The sequence below is a fragment of the Girardinichthys multiradiatus genome, chromosome 17 (genome assembly GCF_021462225.1).
Source record: "Girardinichthys multiradiatus isolate DD_20200921_A chromosome 17, DD_fGirMul_XY1, whole genome shotgun sequence".
NCBI classification, from domain to species: Eukaryota; Metazoa; Chordata; class Actinopteri; order Cyprinodontiformes; family Goodeidae; genus Girardinichthys; species Girardinichthys multiradiatus.
In genome coordinates, this window is record NC_061809.1 from 2,595,395 (window position 1) to 2,611,881 (window position 16,487).

Consider the following 16,487-nt stretch of genomic DNA (forward strand, 5'->3'; position numbering starts at 1 on the left):
TAAACAACTTCCTAACAACGACCAACCGCTTCGATGTCTTCCAGTCAGGCTTCCTGCTCACCACAGTACAGAGACTGCTCTTGTCAAGGTGTTCAATGACATCCGTATAAATGCAGACTGTGGAAGAACCACAGTGCTGGTATTATTGGACCTTAGTACAGCATTCGACACTGTTGATCACTCCATTTTATTAGAGCACCTGGAAAACTGGGTCGGCCTTTCTGGTACAGCACTCAACTGGTTTAAATCCTACGTGAAGGACAGGGACATTTTTGTCAGTAGGTAACTTTACATCAGAAAGCACAAAAATCACATGTGGCGTTCCCCAAGGGTCCATCTTAGGGCCCCTCCTATTCAATATCTACATGCTCCCCCTAACTCAGATTTTAATAAACAACAACGTAAGTTATCATAACTATGCAGACGACACACAGCTATACATTACGATGTCACCAGGTGACCATGAACCCATTCAAGCACTGGGTAAATGCTTAAAAGAAATCAATGCATGGATTGGCCTAAATATTCTTCAGCTGAATCAAAACAAAACTGAAGTAATAATCTTTGGACCAAAGTTAATACAACTAGAAACCACCAGTCAGGCTCGAAACCTGGGTGTAGTGATGGACTCAGACCTGAACCTTCAGAGGCACATAAAGGTAGTAACTAGGTCGGCCTTCTATCACCTAAAGAACATTTCCAGGATTAAAGGACTAATGTCTCAACAGGACCTTGAAAAACTAATTCATGCGTTCATCTTTAGTAGAATTGATTACTGCAACGGTGTCTTCACAGGTCTGCCTAAAAAGTGGATCAGACAGCTGCAGTTGATCCAGAACGCTGCTGCCCACGTCCTCACTAGAACTAATAAAGTGGAGCACATCGGCCCGGTTCTAAAGTCCCTACACTGGCTCCCTGTAGCTCAGAGAATAGAGTTTAAAATACTTCTGTTAGCCTATAAATCACTGAATGGCTTAGCACCAAAATACATTACAGACTTGTTGTCAGTGTATCAACCACCCAGACCTCTCAGGTCTTCTGGCTCAAATCTACTCTGCAGAACCAGAATCAGAACCAAACATGGAGAAGCAGCTTTTAGTTCTTATGCTCCACTAATCTGGAATAAACTGCCAGAAAACTGTAAAAGCGCCGAAACCCTAAGTTGCTTTAAATCAAGATTAAAAACTTATTTGTTTAGAGTGGTCTTTGACTGGGCCATCTAGGCATGATTAGTTGCGTTTTCAGTCCAATTTTCCTTTCATTTTCTTGTCCATCATTCTATTCTCTTTATTTTATTTTACTTTTTTAAATTACCTCTGTTGTTTGATTTTATCTGTGTTTATTTGCTTTGTGATTGTATTGTAATTGTATGTACAGCGCTTTGAGTGTCTCGTTGCTGAAAAGCACTATATAAATAAACTTACCTTACCTTACCTTAGTCCGGTACCTTATTGACCATTCAGAATATTGAGTAGATTAGCTAATAGATTAGCTTTCTGAGATTTTTATTCTTCACCAAGGCCAGCTACTTTTACATATTAGCTGACAAATCTGCTTTCCTTTTATAGAAAGTTTCTATTAATTTCATACAATTTAACATCTGTTTTGCATGAACTTTTACGTGTTCAACCCTTTTCAGCAAGCAGTTGTGCAGTATGTCTGCTTCAAGTTCTACTTTAGTTTTCAAAAAATTCTTCCAATATTTTACTCTTCAACAGAGGGCTTTGCATTTACTTCTGCCAATTTTTCTGTCAATTTTAGCTTACAGATTTTCTATGTAAGTTGATCAGCTAACATTTTTGCTGTTGTGATGTATTTATGCATTTTTTACATTTCAGCAATTTATTTTGTTGACTTTAGCTTCTTTCATTTTCAGCTGAAAAAAATCAGATATAGCACATTGCATTTTCACAGGAAATGCAACTTTTTCTAGTTGTTTTTTTTCTCAGCCATATTCTAAGCGCTAACAATGGCTTGACTCTAGTATGTGGATGGTATTGCACATCATAAAATGTTACACCAGCTAGGCTAACTAATGACAACAGAGATACCAGTGTTTTAACCTGTTTCACTTTTTCATTCTTTAACTTATAGAATCAATAAAAGAACTGAAATAGAACAACAAGCATGACTACATAAGACACACGGACATGTACAAAACAGCACCAAATGTAATAAGGGCATCTTAAAAATTGTAGACTATTAATATTCGCTAACACAGCACAAGATCCCACTGATATGAGCATCTTTATTTTGGTAGTAACTTCACAGAACCTCACCTAAAAAGTCTGAAGCAACTGTTTTTTTGTTTCTTGCACCTGTAAAACAGTCCAAGTGGAAAATGTAGGAGCCTTCTTTCAGCCAGTAGTGAGCAGCAACTAGTGGGGGAGGAACAGCGATGTATTACTGTATGCGTTCAACAGCTAGAGAGCCAGTATGACTTTTTTTTTTTTTTGCATTTTTGAAACTGTTGATTTTTAAAACCTTGGTATAGCTTGATACCCATTTCTGGTTCACACTAGACAAAGGGTTTGATCATTAGTGGTAGCTATGTTCATTCTCAGTTTGAACAAAAAAATATTTTACTCACTGTTATATAGGATGCATGAATTTAATTAGAAATGTCTTAGTAGATATTTTGAAGTTGTGGTTTAGCTGCCTTGTTTTGGTTCTGATACCTATTTAGGCCGGTTCTCTCTTTTAAAATATGGCAGACTAGGATTCCTGATTTAACTCAAATAACTCTAACTGAGCTTCTGCTGTCAAACAGTATTTATTGGAGTCAGATATAAAAATTTCCTTATAGTAGACTATGTTAAGATTACACATTTACCAAAAGGCATAGGTTATCAGAGCAGTAAGAGTTGGTGCATGGTCGACATAAAACATCCAGCAGCATATAGCTCCATCTTGTACACGGGAATGTTGAATACAACCCAAACTGCAGAGGTATGAAACGGTGAACGGGCGAAGTGCTAGATCAAACCTATACCCTACCTTGTTGTGTTTAAATCAAGCCAGATATGGGTGAGTTCATATTTGACCCCGGAGTGGAATAGCAAAGGAAATCCAAACTGGGTTGCTTTTAATTCAGCCATTTTACAGCACATGAAACCTTTGGTTTTTACTATCTCACAAAAAACACACCATCAGACCACACCTTATTGCGATTGTTCATGTGTGATGAGAAATTTACCTAAGAATGCAGTCAAAATTAACCATCTGAATAAAAGTATTACATGATTTTTTAATCAGAATGTTAATAGGATAAAGAAAAACAGGCTTTATTTGTTTGGTAATGTTACTGGAAAAAAACTCATTTCCCATGAAGCAAGCCCAAACTGTGCTAGATCCTCAACACAGAGGTTGCCACCACTTAATTCAGCACAGACACCTGGATGAGGTCATTCACACACTGTAATGTTTACATTACAGCTAAATACAGTTAGGGTTTCCGACCATTCTCAGCACTTTCTGTCAATTTTATCATCATTCAGCTTTGTGGTCAGAAGAATTTTTGCTATTTCAGGACGACTCGGATATTACGATTAATATTTTTATCTTTAATTTAATTCAATTCAATTCAAAAATACTTTATTAATTCCAAAGGGAAATTAAATGTTCGTGTGGCTCATATTATTCATAATTTATTTACTTTATTTTTATCTTTCTTTCATGCCCTTGCATCTGTTCCCTCCTGTAGAATGCTATTTTATTTCCACTTTATTCCACTAACCCTAACCCTATAACGTCCTGTTCTGTCTGTCCTGACCACATCCTCCCTTGCATTGAGAGTTGTGCTTCAAGGATATCAGAGAGAACAATGGTAAAGGGTAAGGCAGGCGTCCAGCAGTTGTGTGAAGCAGGGACTTCATTGTAATTGCTGTTAATAATTACATCGTGTTAAGCAGCTGAGGTGGCATATATTGATAGCAAAAGTGTCTGAGGTCCCAGTTGATCCCCAGGTGCTGGAACGGAAGAAGCAGAGCGTGGAAACTTACAATTGAGGAGTATATCAGGTATGTGGAATAAGCCCCTAATTAAAAAATAAAAATAATAATGTAAAGCTTAAAATTTTGGCAGGCGACCAAAAAGAATCCTGGTAAAAAATTATTTCTGAGAAACTGAAAATTTGATCTTGCCTAAATGTTTATCTTAAAATCAGTGTAAATTTGGCTGATTGTTTTTATCATTGTTCTGGACCTAAACTAGATGAAAAACTAAAATAAAACATCATGCAGCATGACTGGACTGAAAATAACTGACTTTTTTTTCATGATTTGAAAACAAGATGGAAATTTTGGAGGGCAATAAAATCTGATGAGATCTAATTTCAGTCTTATTGTAAGGAAACAAAGATTTATATTCAATGAGATGGCGTAAAATAAACTTCACTTCTTCCAAAGGAGATTTCACATTTTAGTCTACAAAATTTACAGTAAATTTCATCGTCAATATTCTACATTTGGTTGACTATAACAAGACTGAAATTAAAATAACTGCAAAAGCTCAACAGTGACTAAAACTACATCATGTTTCCGTCAAAAAAAGATGATTCCAACTTAATAAACATTTGCTGTACAAAATTAACACTGGTTACAATTCCAAGCAGCCTTCTCAGAGTCAGAGCTAAAACAGAACCTGTCAGATCCCCCAGTCAGGACAGTACAGGGCACCACCTGGCTTTTGTGTTCTGTCTGAATCAGAGGATCTGGAGCTTTTGTTGCTTGCTGTTAATAACTTGGAAAAGTGACGTTCAAAGGTAGCAGATGTTTCTTCTTCTAACTTAATGTGATTATTATACCTTAGAGTCACATAGAGAGGGAGCAGCGGTCCTCCAGGCAGCAGAAGCAAGATGATGCGAGCGGGAGCTAGGCAGTATGTAGTGGCCAGGCCGCTGTACTCGGAGGATTCATTCAACGAGGAGCATGAGAAGGTGTACAGGCACCACAAGACAATGCTGGACCACATTAAACTGTACTTCAGGTAAGAAACATGGACACTTTTGGTCTTATAGAAAATATCCAGTGGTTTAACTTTTTTACTGTCAAATGCAGAATGGAATTAAAACCACAACTGGTTACTAAGATACGGATTTCCACATCAGGAGTTCACAAAATGCCACTTTTTAAAGAAGTGCAACTAAAAAACAAGAATGGCTTATCCTGCTTTATGTGCATTTGAGTTGATAACATCACAAAAGGCAAAAGAATCAAGTCAATCTGAAACTGTAAATAATATGGACAGAACACAAGTAAACAACCTTGAAAGATCATTTTGATTAAAAACATGCAACAAACAACAGGAAAAATTCAAGTGGGGATGTCTTGTGTGATGTCATCAAAGGTCTGGAAGCTTATTTTGTCATATTATTTTTAACAGATTTGGCCCACATGCAGAGAGCAATTCAGGAGACTGAGTTTAACGGTAAGGAGTTTATTTAGTGTACTGGAAAGTGCAGGGAACTGGAACAAACTGTAAAATAAACAGAACGGTAAGCAAGGGAAAACTCAGGACCTATATTCTTAAATAATAATTCAGTCTTACTGGATAGATGGGGAGATCCGCCAGACGGTGTGTGGAGAGACCAAAGGATTGTTTACCCGTGAGACTGGAGACTGTGAATACTGGAGTGCCAGGATGTTAATAGGTCCAAGAGTATCTGATGTTGGTGCAGTGGACGAAGGAGGGTGGACAGGGTTCGCAGAAGGAGGTCCAAGGAACGAAGGAACCAGGAGGCTGCCAGCTGATTTAATCCAACGAAGTAACAGGAGGCTTGAGTCTTTGTTTATGGAGCAGGATAGCTTCTTTCCAGAAGACGCTAATCCAAGCAGAGTTCGATGCTGAGGACGAAGTCAGGTTCAGGTAAACCTGCAAGGTAGCAAATACAGAATTACAAAAGTAACAAAGCAAGGTCACATCTGAAGATGTGGAAGGACGACAAGAAATGATCAATGACGGATCACAGATAAATGACCGGGGCACCCAAGAACGATCCTCCGGACCGTATCCCTCCCAGTCAACGAGATACTGCCATCCGCGACCTCGTCGATGGGAGTCGACGATCCGTCAGACCGTCCAGACAGGGTGCCCCGACCAGTCCAGGTTGGGTGGTGGGGGTTCAGCCGGAGGGCAAGACGTACTTGAAATGAAAGGTTTGACTTGAGACACGTGAAACACAGTATGAATACGTAGGCTGGAAGGCAGTCGAAGACGAAGGGCAGACGGACTGATTACAGGGTCAATAATGTAGGACCAATGAAGCGAGGAGACCGTTTTTTGGACATAGCCTTCAACGGAATGTCCCAAGAGGACAACCAAACTTTTTGGCCAGGACAGTACGCAGGAGCAGGCCGCCGCCTGCGGTCAGCGTATTTCTTGTTCTGGTCTGCTGTGCGAAGGAGAGCTCTGGTAGCATTACCCCAGATCTGTTTACAATGTGGTGCCGAACGGAAGCAACAGCTATGTCCTTTTCATCTGCGGGGAACAGAGGTGGCTGGTAACCGATAGATACCTCAAATGGTGAGAGGCCAGTAGCAGATGAAATTTGTGAGTTGATTGCATATTCTACCCAGGGGAGATGCTGTCATGCATCTGAGCATGGACTCCATCTGCTGGTTCATGCGTCAGTCTGTCCATTAGATTGGGGGTGGAAACCAGACGTCAGGGAGGTCTTGGCTCCTAGGACCAAAGAAAACTATTTCCAGACACGAGAAATAAATTGGGGGCCACGATCTGACAAAATGTCCTGAGGTATGCCATGCAGGCGGAAAACATGTTGAACTAACAGCTGAGCAGTTTGGAAAGCAGATGGAAGTCTTTTTAGTGGTACACGGTGGCAAGACTTAGAAAAGCGGCCCACGATAGTAAGGATGACCGTATTTCCTTTGGATATGGGCAAACCAGTTACAAAATCTAGGGTTATGTGTGACCAAGGACGTTTGGGAGTACTGAGAGGTTGGAGTAACCCATAAGGAGGCTGGTTACCTGATTTTGCCTGGCACAGACTGAGCAAGCCTGCACATATTCTGTGACATCCTTGTGAAGGGATGGCCACCAAAATCGCCTGGAAATGAGTGAGATGGTTCTGCTAACCCCTGGATGACCTGAGAATTTGGCAGTATGGAACCAACGGATTAGCCTAAACCTAACACACGTAGGGACATAAACCCTATTAGGAGGACCAGTGCCTGGGTCCGGCTCGTTTCATTTGGCCTTGTTTACAAGGTCCTCCACTTCCCAAACTAAAGCTCTGAAAGTCCAATGGGATGGTATGATGGGTTCTGACTCTTTCTCGGTGGTGTCAGGTGAGTAAAGCCGGGAAAGAGCATCCGGTTTGAGATTCTTGGAAACAGGCCTGTAAGAGATAGAGAGATCAAAACAAGAGATAAACAGTGACCAACGTGATTGGCGTGAGTTCAGTCTTTTGGCTGATTGCAAGTAGGCCAGATTCTTGTGATCGGTCCATACTAAAATGGGGTGTTTTGCACCCTCCAGCCAATGTTTCCATTCTTCAAGATCTAACTTTATGGCAAGTAACTCTCTATCTCCCACATCATAGTTCAGTTCTGTGTTAGTTAACCGATGGGAAAAGAAGGCACATGGGTGGAGTTTTCCATCTGTGGGAGACTGATGAGACAGTACGGCACCAACACCTGTATCTGAGGCGTCAACCTCCAAAATAAACTACCGGGAGAAGTCTGGGGAAACAAGTATGGGAGTCTGAAAGAACCTCTCTATTAATGTCCAAAAAGCCTTGTTTGCCTCTGGTGTCCAGGTGAACACAACGTTAGTGGAGGTCAAGGCGGTGAGGTGGGGCGGCTATTAAGCTAAAGTTCTTAATGAACCTACGATAAAAGTTCACAAATCCAAGGAACCATTGTAGCTGCTTGCGGGAGTCCAGGACAAGCCACTACAGTACAGCCTTGATCTTCTCAGGGTCTGAGCGAACCTGTCCACCTTCCAGGATGTATCCCAAAAATGTGACAGACGTTTTATGGAACTCACAGTTTTCAGCTTTCACAAACAGTCAATTCTCCAATAATCTCTGGAGGACCTAACGGACATGATGGGTGTGCTCTTCAATGTCTTTAGAGTAGATCAAGATGTCATCAAGGTAGACAAAAACAAAAACATTCAAAAAATCCCTAAGAACATCGTTGATGAGAGATTAAAAAACCGCTGGTGCGTTACTCAGTCCAAAAGGCATGACCAGGTATTCAAAATTGCCTAAAGAGGTTTTAAAGGTGGTCTTCCACTTGTCCCCTGGCGGATCCTAAATAAGTGGTAGGCTTTTCGGAGATCTAATTTACTGAATATAGTTGAACCGTGAACAGGTTCAAAAGCCGAGGAAAGGAGTGGGAGAGGGTATTTATTTTTTACTATGATTTGGTTAAGTCCCCTATAGTCAATACAAGGGCGGAGAGAACCATCCTTTTTACCCACAAAGAAAAAGCCTGCTCCGAGTGGAGATGAAGGGGGCGAATTAAACCTGTTACCAGTGACTCATTAATATAGTCCTTCATGACTTTTCTCTCTGCTCCTGAGATGTTATAAAGCCTACTGGAAGGCAAGGGGGCACCGGGAAGCAAATCGATTGCGCAGTCATAGGGTCTATGCGGAGGCAATGATAAGGCCTTAGTTTTACTAAAAACTAACCTTAGATCGTGGTACTCTGAAGGAACATTAGAGAGATTGGAAATCTCACATTCTGCTGGAGTAGAATCAGATGAGAGAGAGGCGACTGCTGACTGCAGGCAAGAGTAAAGACAATTAGAGGACCATGATTCAACTCGGCTTTCAGCCCAGTTAATGTGAGGGTTGTTCTTAAGGGAAACCTAAAACAATGGAGTTCAAAGCTATGGGGAACACACAAAAAACAAATCTCCTCCCTGTGATTACCAGAAAGGATTAGAGTCAAAGGTTTGGTTCAATAAGTGATTTGTGGTAAATCTTGCCCATCTAATGATGAAACTAACTGAGGTACTGGAAGCGGCTCACTCTCGATCTGAGCCTTACTAACTAACTTCTGATCAATACGATTCTGATAGCTTCCAGAGTCAATGAGAGCGGAAAGATTCTGAAAAGGACGGTGTGAAATTAATGAGGCAGGCAAGCTAAGTCTGGGGGTAAGTAGACGGTCCGTCAGTCTCTCCTCACTTACTGAAGGACCTGGCCTTTTGGTCCCGTGGGACAGAAAGAGCAGTCAGCAAGAAGATGCTCAGATGAGCCACAGTAAAAACATTGGTTGTTCTGGCGGCATCTCAGTCTTTCCTCAGGTGAAGGCCGAGTAGGCCCGATCTGCATAGGTTCTACTTCAGTACTATGTGGAACAGAGGTGGGGCGAACAGTTTCAGTGGTTTGGCTAGTAAGCCGGGTCCTAACTGTACTCTGTTCGAGTCGGGATCTTTTTCTCTCTCTCATTCGGTTATCTAGTCTGACGGCTAAGTTAATTAGCTCATTCAAAGTCTTAGGCTCGTCGATTAATGCTAACTCATCCTTTAATGAATCATTTAATGACTGAAAGAAGGTGGCTTTGAGTGCGCAGTCATTCCACCCTGAGGCTGCTGCAAGGGTGCAAAAATCAATTGAAAACTCTGCCACTGACTGGTTTCTTTGTTTAATAGACCATAGACTTCGAGCAGTGGCAGTTAGATCAATATCACAGGAGAATGCCTGTCAAAACTCCTCCTCAAACTCAGAGAATGTACAACCAAAGTTCAAACAGTTAGAAAAACGCGCCTCTGCCCATCTCAGGGCTTTACCAGTTAGTAACCCCAGGACATAGGAAATCTTTACAGAATCATGTGAAAAGGACTGTGGGGAGCGATTGAAATTGAGAGTACATTGTAGTAGGAAACCCTTACAATCTCCTTTCTCACTGGAAAATTTCTCTGGATTAGGGGAAGTGACATCACGTGAGTGCGGTAATTGCTGAGAAATCGGAGGGGCTGTAGCGCCCTCTAAGGCCGGGGCGGTGAAATTGCTTAGAGTTTGCTGAAACAAGGAGGCTAGTTGTTCGATTTGTTGATTAGTTTGTTTCTGCTGTTCGACAAGAGAACGGAGGGAAGAATCATGAGTTAGGATTTGGTGGTGTTGTTCTGAAAGAGTTCTCCTGAATGCTTCTGCTGAGTCAGGTTGGCCAGAGTGTTCTGTCATATTGTTTTTAACAGATTTGACCCACATGCAGAAAGCAATTCACGAGACCGGGTTTAACGGTAAGGAGTTTATTTACAGTGTACTGGAAAGTGCAGGGAACTGGAACCGGGACATAAACTGTAAAATAAACAGAATGGTAAGCAAGGGAAAACTCAGGACCTATATTCTTAAATAATAATTCAGTCTTACTGGATAGATGGGGAGATCCGCCAGAAAGACCAAAGGATTGTTTACACGTGAGACTGGAGACTGTGAATACTGGAGTGCCAGGATGTTAATAGGTCCAAGAGTATCTGATGTTGGTGCAGTGGACAAAGGAGGGTGGACAAGGTTTGTAGAATAAGAGACATGAAACATCTTTCTGCCAAAGTCGAGAAGCATGAATCCACGCAAATACATCTTGGTGCATGCATAGTCTATGAGCAGTGGAAACTCAGCAGCACAATAGACAGTGAAATGGAGAGGAATGTGCGTAACACAGCCTTGTTTTGGAGACAGGTCCTGGAGTGCATTGTAAATGTCACTCTTACTCTGGCTTCACGCAACCTGGCATTCAGGGGCCACAGGGAAGTTCTAGGTCAGGGAAATGCTAGCAACGTTTTGTCAATAATCGAGTTATTAGCTCGCCACGACTCTGTTTTGAAAGAGCTAATTAACCGACCAGAAGGGTCAGTGAAATACCTAAGTCACCAGATTCAAGATGAGATTCCTGTCTCAACGTGTGAAAGATGTCATAATTAATTAAATAAACCAAGCCCTGTTTTATTCCATTATGATGGACACAACGCAAGATGTGTCAAAGATAGACCAGCTGAGCCAGGTGTACCGTTATGTAACTGTTGTTAAGAATGACATGGATATTCCAACAGATACGATCAATTAAGTTTTTTTGGGTTTTGAAGCGACTGTGGGCTCATCAGCGTCTGAGCTTGAAAACCAAATCCTGGGCTCTATAGAGAAAAATGGAATAGATCTGTCTAAATGCCGTGGACAGGGCTATGAGGGCAAATATGAGTGGTGCGTATTCAAGCATACAGGTAAGAATAACAGACAGGGCGCCCCTTGCCGGTTATGTTCATTGCGCTGCTCATAACCTCAACCTTGCTCTCAACGACTCTGTTAAAAATGTCCCTGGAATGAAGCAGTTCTATGACACTGTAGAGAACCTGTACAACTGGACACAGTATCAAACGATGGGTGCCCCTCAGTGAATTAATGACGCCAGAGAGCAGAAATGTCACAACAAAACACCTCTGTCCCACTTGCTGGTCATCTCGACATGATACGCTTTTTGCGTCAAGGCACAGATATGGAGACATTATGAAAGCCCTCGTCAAAATATCCCTGACCAGTGACAAAAAAAGAGGAGTGCAGTGAAGCAATTGCGCTCAAGAATACCACAAGCAAATTTTCTTTCATATTTTTGGTCAACATGCAAACCAAGATTCTTGAGTTTATAAATGCTGCTTCACAGTTACTGCAAGCTAAGAACGCAGATATTCTGAAAGCATCTACTCTTCTGCAAAACGCCATCAGCGTTTTGATGGAGTTTAGGGAGCAATCTGCTGAAGCTAAGTCTGCCACTCTTGCTCTAGCCAGAAAATGGGGAAGTCAAACACAGTTCGAAGCAACCAGGGCCAGAAAAGTTAAGCGTCACTTTGATGAACTTTCTGAAGACAGCCGCCACACTTACACAGAGAGCAACCTTCGGGTGCATGTTTTTAATGCCTGTCTTGATATTATCATCCAGCAACTGTCCCAAAGATTCACCAGCTTAAACAGAACTGTAAAAATGTTTGAGGCAGTTCACCCCAACACACTGCTGCAAGCAGGAGATGAGGAGTTACACCAAGCTGACCAGCGGCTAATGAGCACGACAGTCGGGACATCGGCCCCGCTGTTGCGGGTTTGTGTGTGTTGTAAAATGATGTTATGATTAGCTTTATTAAAAGGCCCGGTCATTTCCCCCGCCCCCGGCCCGGCTCTGATTTCTTCCGCTAGTGCCCCCTACAATATTTGAAATATTGTAGGGGGCACAGGCAAGTCACATTCCAATGTAATCCAATTGAAACGTTTGGTAGTCGACAAAGATCATTTATGTCCAGTTTGGAGCAAATCAGATGATGGATGTGTGATTTAGAGCCAACCGTATACAAACGGCAATTCACCGCTCTGCCACGCCCACATGGTCCAGCCAACAGTCACTGTTCAGAGTAGGATTCAACATCACCCTCTTCTGTGTCATCAGACACTGCTTGAAGCTTGTATGTGAGAGAGTTTAAAAGGAGAACATCTAACAGTGATAAAAGGGACTTCCTGTTCTAAGTGGGCAGGGTTAAAATAATGTCAGCAAATGAGCATTGGAATGTGTTGAGTGCTGGTCTCAAATGACACACAGAACATCTGGCACTCCTGCAACCTTGTGTGTAGAACGTATTACAGTAATAGCCTAATCACACTGAGCTGTTTGTGCATTGACAAAGATCATTCATATCTATTTTGGAGCAAATTGGATCATGCATGTGTGATTTAGAGCCAACCAGATCAAATGGCGAGATGTAAAATTTGCCATGCTGCCACGGCCAGTACCTTAAGAGTATACTGAGTCATTTTGAGGTCCTTAAGTCAACATCGGTAGGAGGAATTTGCTTAGATACGACATGTGTAAATGAAAGAAAGTAGCAGCTTTGATAAAAAATGGCCGACTTCCTGTGGGGTTTGGACCATGGCTCCAAGAGACTTTTTTGTAGGTCCTGAATAGTTACATATGTGTGCCAAATTTCATGTTCCTTTGACAAATCATGGCTTGGGGCAGGTTATTTTAGTACTTCTAGTGGGTGCTGTGGAGGAATTAGACCATGCCCACCAGTTATTTGAATATCTTTTGGGGCTGGGACTAAAATTGATCTTATTGAATATGGTGCAGATCAGATGAAAATTGTGGAAATTAAAGCCAAATGTATGGCCATGGGGTGACGTCAGACTTCGCCACACCCTCCAGCCAAACCTATAAGCACCTGAGACCAACTTACCCCCTCAAATTCTTTCCACATCACACACAATTGTAATTATTAGGTACAATTATGACAATTTCTGGAAATGTTTAGCCACTAATGTGTAGCAGAAATGTATTATAATCTTTAGACTAGAAAATAATCACACCCCTTAATTTTGTCCTTATTTTGTTATGTCACAGATTAATTCTCAAGCCAATTAAACTATCAATAAGTACTACTAAGTACATAAAACCATTTTAGGGTATTTTGTACCACTCTACTGTGTCTAGAAGGTCAACCATTGCCAACAGACTCCACCAATTAGACTTTTACAGACACTTGGCAGCCCCCTTGAATTCAGCTGAAAAGTGGCTTAGAGACTGTCATACCAGAAAAAAAAAAATTCCCTGTAAAGACTGACTGAAAATTGTATCTTTTGGGCCTGAACTCTGAACGTCATGTGTGAAGAAAAACAGACACTGATCGTCATCCTATGGTGGCATTTTTCTGTGACAGAACCTGGGTGATTAGGATGTATATTTACTCGCATAAATAGTGTGTCTCTTCAAGAAAACTTGCTGCAGAGTACTAGGTCCTCAGACTAACGAGATAATTTGATTTCCAACACGGCAATGATTTTCAGCGGCCATTTCAACCCATCACCTTCCCAAATGACCCGCACGCAACCATAAATGTCCTCTCACTGAGAAAGCCCATAGTGAAATATCAAAGCCATTAAAGCCTAAAAAAATATTGATTCTTTCATCCTTAGGTATTGTGCTTGATAAAATGAATTTGTAACGTAATAATAAGTTTGATCAGTGATTTGTTTTGCATTTTAACTAGAGCTTAATGAATACCATTTAGATTGCTTTAAAATAGTGCAATAATCCTTTAATTCTGTTCCAAATTAGCGATTTTGGATATATTACCAAATATATTACCATACTATATACTGTAGTATGAAGAAATATTTCCCCAGTTCACATTGACCACGTTCTGGTGAAACTGATGGAATTTTGTTTCTGAAGTGATTGTACTGTCCCCAAAGCAATATCTCCAATGACATAGAGCCATATTGCCCACATTGCCATAAATCCTTTTGAACTAAATACAGAAGATTTTACTAGCAATGGATAGAAAATAAAATGTTGTGATCTAGGTTACAAAGTCAAAACTATTTTAACTATTTCAACATTCATCAAACACTTAATCGCAGAACAGCAGAGGAAATGACTGCCTTGCCTGTTTTTCTCTTTAATCGGGCCTCAGATGTGATGCCAAACGAGTCAAGAACGCAGCTCTGTCTCTCCTGCCAGTCATCAGCTGGATGAAAATCTACAGAATCAAAGAGTGGCTGTTCAGTGACATTGTGTCTGGTATCAGCACAGGACTGGTGGCTGTCCTGCAAGGTAAGACTCAACAGCAAGTTCAGAGTCCCAAAAGCATTTCAAGATTGCATCATGATGGAATAGCAGCCTATTGGGTTACATGGTCCAGATAAGCAGGTTTAATTAAAGGCTGGTAGTATCGTGCTACTGATTAACCTAAAATGTGCCTGCATCGCTGAAAGCACTTCCTCTGATAATTAATTTTCCTGTGAGTCAGAGTTAAAACTTTAGGAATTGCACCCAAGCTTGCACACACACACACACACACACACACACACACACACACACAAACAAAACAAACATACCAAGAATTGGATTAGTAAATGTTCAGCCACTCAGCTTATCCACGTATCTTTTCGCGTATAATGGTCGTTTCTCTTAATCTAAGGAATGTTGATGATGCCCCTGATGTCATGCTTAGCACTTCGGTATTACAGCTGTTTGTCTCTTTTCACTAAGTCAAACAAAGTTATTGACGTTGGCTTGATGGTTTTTATTTCACTAGTCTTTCCCACCTAATATTTAGTACTAATTTATGCCTGCCAAGTTCATAACCTTAGTAGATACAAAATGCAATTTTCAAATTTGGATTTCATTTATTAATGAACCTGGCCACATCTGGATGGATGGATGGATGGATGGATGGATGGATGGTTGGATGGATGGACGATTGAAAGGATGGATGATTGAAAGGATGGATGATTGAAAGGATGGATGGATAGTTTCAGAGATGGATTTGACAGTGCTATTCAGATCCTTTATCTACAACATAACCCAGCCATGCCTTCTTTTATCACCTCCTAGATCAGTCGTCGATGTGCTCTTGGAGTAATTTTGGTGCTCCCTTAACTCATAAGAAGGTTCAGCCCATGTTTTCTCCATTTGTGGACAATGGCTGTCACTCTGGTTTGCTGCATTTAAAAAAAGAATCCCAAAAAAAGCGTTGTGGCCTTCTCCAGACAGATAGATGTCAATGACTTTGTTTCTTATCTTATTTTGAATTCTCTGTTTATTATATTTGAGATCTTCTAGTCTACTTCTTGTAGTCACAAAGGTTATATTTGGGTGGAAATTGGAAGTCAGCTGTCTAAATAATGTGATTTATCATACTTAATTCTGAATTATTGTTTTTACATAAGGCCATATTGGTCTAGATAGCTTATGTTCTGTCTAAAAATGAAATAATTTGGAAACCGCATTTGTTATTTACTCGTATTATCTTTATCTGTTATAAGTGTTTGATTAATCTGTAACACTTGAGCATTAAAACAAAAACAACACAATACATCTGTAATGGAACAAATACGGGTTCATTACATTGTATACTACCAACTTCAAGATTTCATCCTAACTCTAAAAACTCTTAAGCTCAGATGCATCTGATGGCTCTCTTCCTTCAAAGTGTTGATCATTTATGATCGCTTCCTCCAAGCTGTTCTCGGTTCTATGCTTGTACATGTCAGAAGATGACAGTACATTAAGGTGATAAAGCCTCTGCAACAGTTGCCCCTAAATCGCACAAAAAACACAATCTTTTTTAATTAGGTTCTATTTCAGTCCGTAAGTGGATTATTATTAGTTGTTTTTTTTCTTCTCTGTATTTTGTTTTACATATTAATAAGTGTTTTATTATCTTTCTAGTTCATTGTAATGAGTTTCTAATGTCTGCTCAAGGTTAAAATGTTTGCCATTTTATGTCCACTTACTGATCAGTAGCTGTAGTTTCCAATAGGCTTTCTTAATAAAGTGAACTTGCTTTTATTTAAAGACTTTACTAATATACTCTGCATGTGTTATTGATTGTTTTTGTGTTGCAGGTCTAGCTTACTGCTTGCTGGCCTCTCTGCCTCCCTGGTATGGACTCTTTGCTGCCTTCTTTCCAGTTGTCATCTACTTTTTCTTGGGCACCTCAAGACACATCTCAGTGGGTAAGGCTGACATG

The 16,487-nt window shown here is 40.8% G+C and overlaps 1 protein-coding gene across 6 annotated transcripts in view; it reads left to right on the forward strand.

Moving 5' to 3' along the window:
* Positions 1 to 3,960: 3,960 nt before the first annotated feature.
* Positions 3,961 to 16,487, forward strand: part of LOC124882946 (chloride anion exchanger-like) — a 38,642-nt gene continuing 26,115 nt past the window's right edge. For 3 of the 6 annotated variants that reach the window (XR_007042041.1, XM_047389655.1, XM_047389654.1), the window contains exons 1-3: positions 4,650 to 4,986; positions 14,427 to 14,566; positions 16,363 to 16,473. Coding sequence is in view for 5 of the 6 variants with exons in the window: in XM_047389655.1 (XP_047245611.1) it covers positions 4,856 to 4,986; positions 14,427 to 14,566; positions 16,363 to 16,473 (382 nt within the window). In the remaining variant the exon portion in view is untranslated. Of the gene's footprint in view, positions 4,020 to 4,649; positions 4,987 to 5,382; positions 5,428 to 14,426; positions 14,567 to 16,362; positions 16,474 to 16,487 lie in introns of those variants that run through there. The other 3 variants (XM_047389653.1, XM_047389656.1, XM_047389657.1) reach the window with 3 other exon arrangements.